We start from the raw sequence: 13,259 nt of genomic DNA, 5'->3' as shown, positions 1-13,259 counted from the left end.
GTCACACTATGATTCTTTTTATAAGAAATATAACACTGAGTATCTGAATATTTTTAATGTAAAATTTCTATAAAATGTTGTACTAAAATTAATGAAAATAAAAAAAAATGGATATAACAAATTTACCTTGAAAAAACTTTTGAATACATAAAGAAACACACTACATCTTAATAGCTAAAAGAATTCCACTTTTATTAGTTAAATAATTAATTGATTTAAATTTAATTATTTTTAAGAAAAAGAAATTAATACAATAAAACACAAAAAATAAAGATTTGATGGATGACATAATAAATTGGTTTGTAAAATAGTTTCTCCCACTCCGGCTACAATGGGAATAGTTAATTTCCTACCAAAAGTCGACTAAACAAAAGTATACGGTAGAATTTTAAAATATGAAATTTAAAAAAAATCAGTTATCTTGAAACAAGTGTGATCGTGCCCTAAGAACTTAAACCAGTGAATAATAAGCTGAAACCACCCTATTTATTACATTTTGTAGTTTTCTCTTTCTCTTTTAGTTTGTTACAGTTAGATTCTGATCTTGGTTTTACTTTGTTAATTGTATTTTATTGACTGTTTTAAGACTAAATTATGTTATCGAAGCTCTATAATAGTCATAAATAACTCGAAACCAATGGAAGGCAGTGAAAAAATTAATTAGTGAAATTAGTCAAAAAAACAATTGATATCTAAAGTAATACATCCGAGATGTAAAAAAATATTGTGGCAAGTAAAAATTATAGCACCAGAAGTGAAATTCAGATTTTTTTCTTGGGAGCTTCTCTTGGGTAAAGATAAGCTTAGTGCTTTGAAGCGATACCATGAATGTTTATTTTTTAGATGTGATTCCACAACTAACTACCAGCGTTCAGTTGTTTTACCTATTTTGACCACTGGTGGGCCTTAAATTAATAAAAGCTATTTCCTAAAAGTATAGAACATGTTGCATTAGATATGCATAACATTTTGCATAGCCAGACCTCTGTTTGATTTTTGTTCCCAGAACTATTACATTAGATATAACCAGTATGGTTATACATTAATTAATAGTCTTATTAAATTTGGCTTTAATCATTATCCGCATTCATTTTGCTTTAATAATTATCGGGCTTAGAGATGTTTATATTTGTTTAAGCACTTCTTAGAAAGACATTAAATAATAGAAAATATGCAACATTACAAATACAAGAAAAGAGAACTTTTTGTAATTAATTTAATTTCTTAATTCAAAAAGAAAGAAAAAAATTATTTATTTACATCTTTTATAAATATTTTACACATAAACAAGAAATTAAATTTTGAATACCATGAAATTTATCAATTTAACTTACAAATCAGTGCTGCAGACTGATTGTTGCATAGATTTCCATAAAGTTAAACTGTAATTTCAGTTACGGTTGTCAAATACATCTCTAATAAAAACAGATAGTGACAAGCTGTTTGAAAAACAATGTTTTAGCATCACTTTATATCATTACTTTTTTACTTTACATCTTATACTAACAGCAATTTTGGTATAAGGCAATGAAAGTTCAATGATAAAAAGTATAGTAAATGAAAGCTGGAAATGGTTAGCAGNGTTTTTATTATACTGAACTTTATAAAATGCATTTTTAATAAATATTTATTAATTTTCATATATATTTTATTATAATTAATAATGTTAATTGTAATAAGATATATATAATTAATGATTGATTAGATTTATCTGAAATATCATTAAGCAAAAATACAAATATTAAGTGTAAAATATAATGATTTTTTTTATGTAGGAAAAAAAAAGCAAAAGAAATTCAGAATTCTATATTATTACAAATAATAATAAATAATGCAATAAATTCTAGCTTTATATTTTGACTATTTAAATTTAACTTATAAATTATGTAAAGAGATTAATAATATTTTATTTACCTGTTTTCATTAATTTATCATTTTATATGTCAACTTTAAACATTTTTATGTTCACTTTAAAGGATTCAGAAGCTCTTATGTTCAGAATTTAAATTATTTCTCTTCAAAGAAAATATCTTGACACATTAGCTGCAACTGTAGAGGGAAAAAAGCAGGAAATGTTATGCTGGACAGTTTTTTTTTTATATAATAAATTAAATGCGTTTAATATTAAATGTGATATTTAAATTCCATTTATTTTCACAAAAGATATTTTAAAAGTGCTTGATCAATAATTTTAGGTTGCTCACCATCATTACATATCTGTAATAGCTAAACAAAGAAAAAAGTATAAAAGTACTTACCATTCAAAATTCTTCATTTTGGTTAACTTCTTCTTCTATCATTTTGCTCATTATTGATGGGAAAGAGATCAATTTGCATAAAAGTTTGAAGTAATGTCACGTGGTATTCATTAACCTAATTGCTAGTAATTTTGAGACTCTGAAGCAGCAGAAAAAATTATGTAAAATGCATAAACTCTAAAAGGAATGTTAAAAATTCTAAATTGTGAAAAAATTGGAATTGAATTTTAGTATTGTGTAGTTTAGCTTGAGAGTAGATGGGATAATGAAACAAACTTCTAAATGTCTGTTTTATTATTTGTTTTTGTACATTTTTTTTTATTTGATATTTAGTTTCATTCTTCTTTTTTTCAAAGTATATCTTTCCCCAAAACCACCATGCTTCTTTTCTTATTTATTATAACCAAAATTATAACCTTTTCCTAAGAGTCCATACTGGAGCAAGTATTGCTTTCATAAGCACTGAAAAGGGCATTTAGTATGCAACGATAGAGTCATGCCAGTCATCTATCTAACACCTTTTGGGGGAAAATTTTTGAATTGAAATAATGTGACTTCCATTTTGCATAGGAAGTTCATATATAGTTAATCAGGGATTCTTGCCTCTAATATTTTTATATCTGGTCTCGTCTTTCATCTATCTAACTCCATTATTGAGATTATGGGGAATTTATTGATCTACAATTTTTTCAAATTACAGCCCAACCAGAGTTAGACTAAGAAAGTGAAAACAAAATGCATTTCTTGGACTGTTAAGAAAGGCAAATTTATAATCAACGTTTCTATTATAATATTATATATTGTTACATGGAGTAATTTTGAAATTTTGTCTGTTTTAAATAAATTTAGAATGTTTTCTACTCATTATTAAATTATGATGTAAATTTTTTTTTGTGTCATCAAAAATCTTAAATTATTCTTTTAAAAATCAACAAACATTTTAATTTAAGTTCAATAAATTTAAATTTTAATACATTTCTCTCAGTCTGATAAATTCTGTTAGATATCAGTTTTATTTAAAATCAAATCGTCAGGTTTTTAAAATTAACTTCAGTGCATAGATTTTACTCAACTAATTTTTGGGTTATGTTAAAATTCTACATCATAAATTAATCAAATACATGAAAATTGAATTGTTATATATGATATTTATCTACTTTTTAAAACTATTTTATTTAATGTGTTTGTTTTATTCTTTAGTGTAACACCATGTTTTGTTCATCGTGTAAAGAATTATGGCATTCCACTCAATTGTGCAAGGAGAAAAAATGCTTTAAGTAAATATATATTTTATGTTAAATCTTTCATTGAACTATATTATTAAAAACTTTGTTTGAGTGAAGACAGTAATTATCTTAAATTATTTAAAAATTTAATTAATCATTAATCATTAACTGTATTGTTGTCTGAATTAACTCAAAAACATTCAACAAGCTATTGTAAAATTTTCTTTTGAATACATCGTTAAACTATTATATTTTATCAATACTTTAGCTAGTGTTGCAAATATTAATGGATTAAATCAACAACTTTACATTATTTACAATATCTGAATTATCAAGTAATAAAAATCAATATTTCATCAATTATATAAACATAAACTGATTCAGAATTCATTAAATTTTTATAAACATTAGAATTAAATTATAATTAAAAATATAAGATAGTGATATCATTTATTTCNAAAATGAATATAACGTGATTTAACATTTTAACTCACTAGAATGCTAAATCAATGAGAACCCTGAGCTTGTTTCTTTGCAACGAGACGGTTCTATCTAGGGGTAATAGAAGACAATGACACTCAAAGTGTTTCTTATGTCCAGTTTATTCCTTTGTTCTTTCGTCTATTAAAAGTCGCACAAACCCGAGACAAATACACCATAGTAAATAAAATGGAAATAATTTAATGTTCCTTGGGTGGCCCGGTATCATTTGATCCATGGACCGGTACCGGTCCATGGATCGTGTGTACACTGGTGTACAAAACTTATGGCAAAGTAAAATTTGTTGCTTAACTCCACAAAAAAAAAATTACCTGGGAAACATAAAATTCAGAATACAGAGACAGTATTTTGTACTTAATTAAAGGATGAAAAGTATACTAGTGCAAAAATGAATAGAATGCCTACAGTATGGAATCAAAGCCTTCTTATTGTAGTCTTGCACTGTGACTATGCATGCTGACTGCATGCATTTTGTGTGCATACACGTTACCTATGATGTCTTCTTCCTGCATACAAATCACCTTTCTACTGAATTCAGTGTTCATTGTACTGATTGCAACAAGCCCTTTTCTACAATTTCATGGCTTTCTGCTTAAAAATTACATTGTTGCTTAAGTTTTGCACGCCAGTGTAGAATGGTGGAGGTTCTACAAATTTACAAGCAAGCCATTACAGTTAGATGTATTAATAAGAAGGGGACTGATATGCTCTACCCAGCTTTGAAGTTTTTCCTTAAGGAATATTTCAAATACGTATAGTCTTCAACCTATAATATCGAATATTTTTAAATAAGCTTATTTAAAAATATTCGATTTAAGAATCCAGTACATTAAATTTGGCCTGAAGAAGAGCCCAGGAGGGGCATTGAAAGCGTTTGCCAATATTAGTTTGGAATTTTCACACTGGATATAGGTTGAAGACTATACGTATTTGTTGTATATGACCCGGTGTGGGAGAAATCCTTGAAAGAATATTTCATATTAACTTAATTTTTTTTACCTATATATTTCATTAACATTGGTTGTTGTTTTTTTAAATAATGAATATTTTATTTTGTAATATTTTCTTATTATTATATTATGTTATTTTGTTTATACATTTTATAAATGCAGTGCACGTGTTCTAAAATTTGTATTTTATATCAATTCAATTTGTGGAATCTGAAAATGGCCATTTACATGGCTGAAACTATTTGTTTGATTTATAGAAATTTTAACTTAAATGCTGTCTTTTGGTGATTGTTATAATGACTTTACATAATAATAAATTCATTGTTATAAAATTATGTTTGAGATGATTTATAAAATTTTTTTCTTTCAGATAATCCTAACATCATGATCAATGAGAATTCTAACAAGACAAGTAAGACTTTAGAAAAAAATAAAAAGCCATCGTTATTTACACGATTGCTGAGAAGAAATAAAAGTAAGATAGAAAATTATTCAAATGCAAATTTAGAATTAGAAATTCAGAAAATTTTACTTCATTATTCACCTAAAAAGGAGTCTTCCAATAGAGAATTCACTCAACATTATTCTACTCACCCCAATCAGAATTTAAATGAAAACTTGTATAAGTATTTATCTAAACATAAACAACATATGAGCAGTGGAGATTTGAGCAAAAGTAACTGGTATTCTACAGTAGTTGCTGCAAGTAGATCACTGAATAGTGGATTAAACAAAGAAATAAGTGTAGAATTAGCAAATAAAATAAAAGATGATATCAAATATTTTAGTTCAGAGAATAATTCGGTCCCGTCAAATATATCCAGATTATCCCAGAATGAAGACGATAATTTTTGCCGCATGTGTTTGAGCATTTTGCCATTAGAAGAGATGTATCGATTGTCCAATTGCGAATGTAAATTTTGTATAATGGTAAGAATATTTGTGTTTTAAATTGTTTATTTCACTTAGAAATATTTAACAGTTCAAAATAAATTATATTTGTTGACTTCTGTATACCTATTTCTAATCTGTTGAATCATCAGTTTGACGGAAATTAGATCTTCAACTAATACAGATAATCTAAATGACATCTTTAGTTAAGTCAATAATTTTAAGATTAAATATTAGATTTTTTTAAGACTGTTTTATAATTATTTAAATTACTTATTATTCTGAATAATTATTTTTAATTAAGACTATATAATTTAGCTTTGATTTTCAGTAATATTAATTATTAGATCTCAAAGCATTGGAAATTCATTTCATTTTGTTCATCTTTGAAAATAAAGTTTATATTTTTCCATTTCCATTATTTTTTTTTGTTTTATAAAGGTTTTTAATGTAAAGTAAAAATGAATGGTTCCTGTAATATAGTTAATTTCTTAGGAAAGTAAAAAAATTGTCTACTAAAAAGTAATTTTATTCACCCAAACTAAATATAAAAAGACACATAATTTTAAAATTTATTTTAAATAAAGATATTCATTAAACAAATTATTTCAAATAAAGATATATGTTGTTAGCTTTTCCATTTTTCATTCTCTGTTAAATCATTTTGAACAAATGAAATTAATACAAATCTATGAGCACTAAGTTTTAGCTCTATGGAAGGCTTATCACACACATTGATGTTGTCAAAGTAATTGCACACAAGTGAGTAGACATGGGTTTATTATGATGATGGTATGCATTTCAGACAGGTTGTCTGGTCCTCTTCATATGTATTCGTTATAATTTGGTGCATTTACAGGTGTCTGTGCCTGTAAATACCTGTACGCAGACACCTGTAAACCCATTAAATTGTAACAAATATGGCTGAAGAGGGATAGACATACTGTCTGAAATGCATACTGTTGTCACAATAAACCCATATCTATCCACTTCTGTGTGATTTACTCCGACAACATCAACAGTGTGTGATAAGTCCTCCGTAGTGCCAAAACTTAGTACTCGTAGATTTATATTGTAACATAAGGACAAATCACTAATCTAAATGAAAATAAATTATGAAAAGAAATTGATTTGGTTCAATGAAATAAAGCAATGCAAGAAAAGAGAGGAATGCCTCTTTGGTGGACTTTCTATGGAAACTCTGTAACCAGCTTGTTAGTTGGATGCAAACCGGAACCAGCTACCATTGTTCTTTTATACATTTGGCCACTAGTGGCCAAAAAGAAATTAAAGAAATAAAACTAAAAATTTTATAACACTAATATCTTAGTATTTAGAATGCTTTATATTCATGAATAACTGTATCAAGATATTACATCATCTCTTTTCTTTATTTTTTTTAATCAAAAGTGCTTATTCATGGAAAGTATATGTTTGTATTGTGTGTGTATATATATATACATACACACACACACAATACAAACATTCCATCATAAATTTCTTTTGATATTTTCATAATATATATTATTATAATTTTAATGTAGCAATAGTAGTAATGTCTGCTAAAAAACATATTAGTTTAATAATTAAATAGCAAATATGCAATAATATAATAATCAGTTGGTCAGCATTTTCTTATTTTAAAATTTATTTTATCCTATAAGAAATAAAATTAAACTTCTTAACATCTTTAAAGTATTTAATATTCAGCAATTGATCTTTTGTTATCATCAAACAAATGATAATAATTACAGTAGTTTGATTTTTATTTTTATATTATAATTACTTAAGCTAATTTTCATTAGTAAGTTTATCTTTAACATTTCTAAACTATCTTTGAATAATAGAAATTATTATTATTATAGCAAAATCCATCGGTTCCAATATTATACCTTCAATGAAGTAATTTTGTAATCAGTGTTAAGTTAATAATTTAATAATTAAAACTACTAAACAGTTAATTACTGTTTAGTAGTTTTTAATCTGTAAACTATGCAGTAGTTATAATGATTATTTTATAAAGATCATAACAAAGGTATTTTTAACATTTAGTGTATGCAACAGTACCTGACAATAAACATTCTAGAAGGCAATATTAAATTTTCTTGTCCCGATCCATTTTGTAATAATACTGGAAGTATTAATGACCAAGAGGTAAGTTTTAAAATATCGTCATTATTTTAGTTTAATATTGCGACATTCAATCGGATAGGGTTTTCTGTTGTTATTTATTCTAATTTCAGAGAACTATTTCATAAATTTATTTTTTCTTTCATTAAATTAATGCCATAAATTTCTTCAAAGATTGAGATTAATTTCTTCATGAAATTACATATTATATTCCTATATCAATTGTTTTAACAATAATAACAAATAAACAAAATAAATTGATTTACTGAAATCAGAAATTTTAATGTGAATTTAAAAAAAATTAATTTTTTGATTGTAGTTTTAATGTTTTGTATAAACTGAAGATTATTTGTGTCAAAAATAATCTTATTATTCTCTTAAAAAAATGGGTACAGATAGTTCAAATAAAAATATTATTTTTATTATATTATAATTCATTTATACCATGAAATTTATCAATTTAACTTACAAATCAGTGCTGCAGACTGATTGTTGCATAGATTTCCATAAAGTTAAACTGTAATTTCAGTTACGGTTGTCAAATACATCTCTAATAAAAACAGATAGTGACAAGCTGTTTGAAAAACAATGTTTTAGCATCACTTTATATCATTACTTTTTTACTTTACATCTTATACTAACAGCAATTTTGGTATAAGGCAATGAAAGTTCAATGATAAAAAGTATAGTAAATGAAAGCTGGAAATGGTTAGCAGGAAAGTTTTAAAGAATAGCAGGTTAGGTTAGGTTAGGAGTAAAAAGATGGAAGTAATGAAAATAAAACAAATTAGTTTTGTTTTTGGAGAATAATGTGATATAGCAAACTTAAGAATGTATGAGGAATGAATGTGTAGTACAAACTGGCAGCAAGTTGCTTAACTTCTCCAGCAAAAAAATACTATGACACTAGCTCAAAGTTAAAAAAATGGTGCAATTCCATCTATTATGAAATGTTATTAAAAAATAACTTTTATATTATTAATTATTATAAAAGGCCAAATTTTGAGGGTAGAGATGAGTTTTAAAGGTACTGTAATTGCCGATAGCGAGTAAAATTTTGAGATTTGCAAAAACATATTAATTTCAATGTTCTTTGAAACGAGCCTTTTTTGACTAAACTAATTTAAATTCATTAATGATTTATGTAGCTAATGAAAAGCCATCTTACAGATTTTCATAGATTTAAGTAATATTGATATATAATATAAAATATAATAAAAAATAAATGTTTTATTATGGCATAAAATTTGTTAATTAATGATAAAAAGTAATATAATTGTTATGACTTGTTTAAAGATATAAAGACATTGGATTAGTTAATTACTTATCCTTATAAAGTAATAATTAACATAATCTATTGAACTAATATTTTATTATTTATCTTAAATTTTAGATTGAAAAATTAATTGGAAGTGAAATCTTTCAAAAGTACAAACAGTTTAAATTGAATGCAGGTAAAGTATAAATATAAGTATAGCATAATTTGTTCATTTTTAAAATAAATTAAATATTAATAAAATTATATTTGTGGTTTGTATAAACATTAAAATGAAAGTTTATTTAATTAATTAATACTCCAGTTTTAATTCTTATGAGAATATAATCAATGTGGTGAAGTTGCTAAACAATATGTTCAACTCCGACCTTACCCTTTTTTAAATGTCACACTATGATTCTTTTTATAAGAAATATAACACTGAGTATCTGAATATTTTTAATGTAAAATTTCTATAAAATGTTGTACTAAAATTAATGAAAATAAAAAAAAATGGATATAACAAATTTACCTTGAAAAAACTTTTGAATACATAAAGAAACACACTACATCTTAATAGCTAAAAGAATTCCACTTTTATTAGTTAAATAATTAATTGATTTAAATTTAATTATTTTTAAGAAAAAGAAATTAATACAATAAAACACAAAAAATAAAGATTTGATGGATGACATAATAAATTGGTTTGTAAAATAGTTTCTCCCACTCCGGCTACAATGGGAATAGTTAATTTCCTACCAAAAGTCGACTAAACAAAAGTATACGGTAGAATTTTAAAATATGAAATTAAAAAAAAATCAGTTATCTTGAAACAAGTGTGATCGTGCCCTAAGAACTTAAACCAGTGAATAATAAGCTGAAACCACCCTATTTATTACATTTTGTAGTTTTCTCTTTCTCTTTTAGTTTGTTACAGTTAGATTCTGATCTTGGTTTTACTTTGTTAATTGTATTTTATTGACTGTTTTAAGACTAAATTATGTTATCGAAGCTCTATAATAGTCATAAATAACTCGAAACCAATGGAAGGCAGTGAAAAAATTAATTAGTGAAATTAGTCAAAAAAACAATTGATATCTAAAGTAATACATCCGAGATGTAAAAAAATATTGTGGCAAGTAAAAATTATAGCACCAGAAGTGAAATTCAGATTTTTTTCTTGGGAGCTTCTCTTGGGTAAAGATAAGCTTAGTGCTTTGAAGCGATACCATGAATGTTTATTTTTTAGATGTGATTCCACAACTAACTACCAGCGTTCAGTTGTTTTACCTATTTTGACCACTGGTGGGCCTTAAATTAATAAAAGCTATTTCCTAAAAGTATAGAACATGTTGCATTAGATATGCATAACATTTTGCATAGCCAGACCTCTGTTTGATTTTTGTTCCCAGAACTATTACATTAGATATAACCAGTATGGTTATACATTAATTAATAGTCTTATTAAATTTGGCTTTAATCATTATCCGCATTCATTTTGCTTTAATAATTATCGGGCTTAGAGATGTTTATATTTGTTTAAGCACTTCTTAGAAAGACATTAAATAATAGAAAATATGCAACATTACAAATACAAGAAAAGAGAACTTTTTGTAATTAATTTAATTTCTTAATTCAAAAAGAAAGAAAAAAATTATTTATTTACATCTTTTATAAATATTTTACACATAAACAAGAAATTAAATTTTGATTAATGTATGCTTCTTGTTTCATTTCATTGTTCCACATATTTTAATGTTAAAAAATATATATAAAAATCATAAATTATAATAAAATTAATGTATTTATAAATGTTAATTTACTATTTAGAAATAGATGAAGACCCTTCTCGTTGTTGGTGCCCAAAACCAGAATGTAATAACATTTGTCAAGTTGAATTGTCTGATGTACCTGTACCAATTGTTTGCTCAAATGTAAGTTTTTATTATATTGAACTTTATAAAATGCATTTTTAATAAATATTTATTAATTTTCATATATATTTTATTATAATTAATAATGTTAATTGTAATAAGATATATATAATTAATGATTGATTAGATTTATCTGAAATATCATTAAGCAAAAATACAAATATTAAGTGTAAAATATAATGATTTTTTTTATGTAGGAAAAAAAAAGCAAAAGAAATTCAGAATTCTATATTATTACAAATAATAATAAATAATGCAATAAATTCTAGCTTTATATTTTGACTATTTAAATTTAACTTATAAATTATGTAAAGAGATTAATAATATTTTATTTACCTGTTTTCATTAATTTATCATTTTATATGTCAACTTTAAACATTTTTATGTTCACTTTAAAGGATTCAGAAGCTCTTATGTTCAGAATTTAAATTATTTCTCTTCAAAGAAAATATCTTGACACATTAGCTGCAACTGTAGAGGGAAAAAAGCAGGAAATGTTATGCTGGACAGTTTTTTTTTTATATAATAAATTAAATGCGTTTAATATTAAATGTGATATTTAAATTCCATTTATTTTCACAAAAGATATTTTAAAAGTGCTTGATCAATAATTTTAGGTTGCTCACCATCATTACATATCTGTAATAGCTAAACAAAGAAAAAAGTATAAAAGTACTTACCATTCAAAATTCTTCATTTTGGTTAACTTCTTCTTCTATCATTTTGCTCATTATTGATGGGAAAGAGATCAATTTGCATAAAAGTTTGAAGTAATGTCACGTGGTATTCATTAACCTAATTGCTAGTAATTTTGAGACTCTGAAGCAGCAGAAAAAATTATGTAAAATGCATAAACTCTAAAAGGAATGTTAAAAATTCTAAATTGTGAAAAAATTGGAATTGAATTTTAGTATTGTGTAGTTTAGCTTGAGAGTAGATGGGATAATGAAACAAACTTCTAAATGTCTGTTTTATTATTTGTTTTTGTACATTTTTTTTTATTTGATATTTAGTTTCATTCTTCTTTTTTTCAAAGTATATCTTTCCCCAAAACCACCATGCTTCTTTTCTTATTTATTATAACCAAAATTATAACCTTTTCCTAAGAGTCCATACTGGAGCAAGTATTGCTTTCATAAGCACTGAAAAGGGCATTTAGTATGCAACGATAGAGTCATGCCAGTCATCTATCTAACACCTTTTGGGGGAAAATTTTTGAATTGAAATAATGTGACTTCCATTTTGCATAGGAAGTTCATATATAGTTAATCAGGGATTCTTGCCTCTAATATTTTTATATCTGGTCTCGTCTTTCATCTATCTAACTCCATTATTGAGATTATGGGGAATTTATTGATCTACAATTTTTTCAAATTACAGCCCAACCAGAGTTAGACTAAGAAAGTGAAAACAAAATGCATTTCTTGGACTGTTAAGAAAGGCAAATTTATAATCAACGTTTCTATTATAATATTATATATTGTTACATGGAGTAATTTTGAAATTTTGTCTGTTTTAAATAAATTTAGAATGTTTTCTACTCATTATTAAATTATGATGTAAATTTTTTTTTGTGTCATCAAAAATCTTAAATTATTCTTTTAAAAATCAACAAACATTTTAATTTAAGTTCAATAAATTTAAATTTTAATACATTTCTCTCAGTCTGATAAATTCTGTTAGATATCAGTTTTATTTAAAATCAAATCGTCAGGTTTTTAAAATTAACTTCAGTGCATAGATTTTACTCAACTAATTTTTGGGTTATGTTAAAATTCTACATCATAAATTAATCAAATACATGAAAATTGAATTGTTATATATGATATTTATCTACTTTTTAAAACTATTTTATTTAATGTGTTTGTTTTATTCTTTAGTGTAACACCATGTTTTGTTCATCGTGTAAAGAATTATGGCATTCCACTCAATTGTGCAAGGAGAAAAAATGCTTTAAGTAAATATATATTTTATGTTAAATCTTTCATTGAACTATATTATTAAAAACTTTGTTTGTGTGAAGACAGTAATTATCTTAAATTATTTAAAAATTTAATTAATCATTAATCATTAACTGTATTGTTGTCTGAATTAACTCAAAAACATTCAACAAG

General features: G+C 24.9%; 1 protein-coding gene across 1 annotated transcript; it reads left to right on the top strand.

Moving 5' to 3' along the window:
* The first annotated feature begins 5,306 nt into the window (after positions 1-5,306).
* LOC111630989 (E3 ubiquitin-protein ligase RNF19A-like) lies at positions 5,307-13,157 on the top strand. The gene is made up of 5 exons (XM_023375209.1): positions 5,307-5,865; positions 7,879-7,980; positions 9,350-9,410; positions 11,042-11,145; positions 13,026-13,157. Exons 1-5 carry the CDS (start codon positions 5,320-5,322, stop codon positions 13,104-13,106), a joined length of 894 nt encoding a protein of 297 aa, XP_023230977.1. The 5' UTR covers positions 5,307-5,319; the 3' UTR covers positions 13,107-13,157.
* The last annotated feature ends 102 nt before the right edge of the window (positions 13,158-13,259 follow it).

The sequence above is a fragment of the Centruroides sculpturatus genome, unplaced genomic scaffold (assembly GCF_000671375.1).
Source record: "Centruroides sculpturatus isolate CEXI.00-Female unplaced genomic scaffold, Cexi_2.0 scaffold91, whole genome shotgun sequence".
NCBI lineage: Eukaryota > Metazoa > Arthropoda > Arachnida > Scorpiones > Buthidae > Centruroides > Centruroides sculpturatus.
Note: the sequence above shows the minus strand (reverse complement) of the source record. Positions and strands in the feature narration are given on the sequence as shown.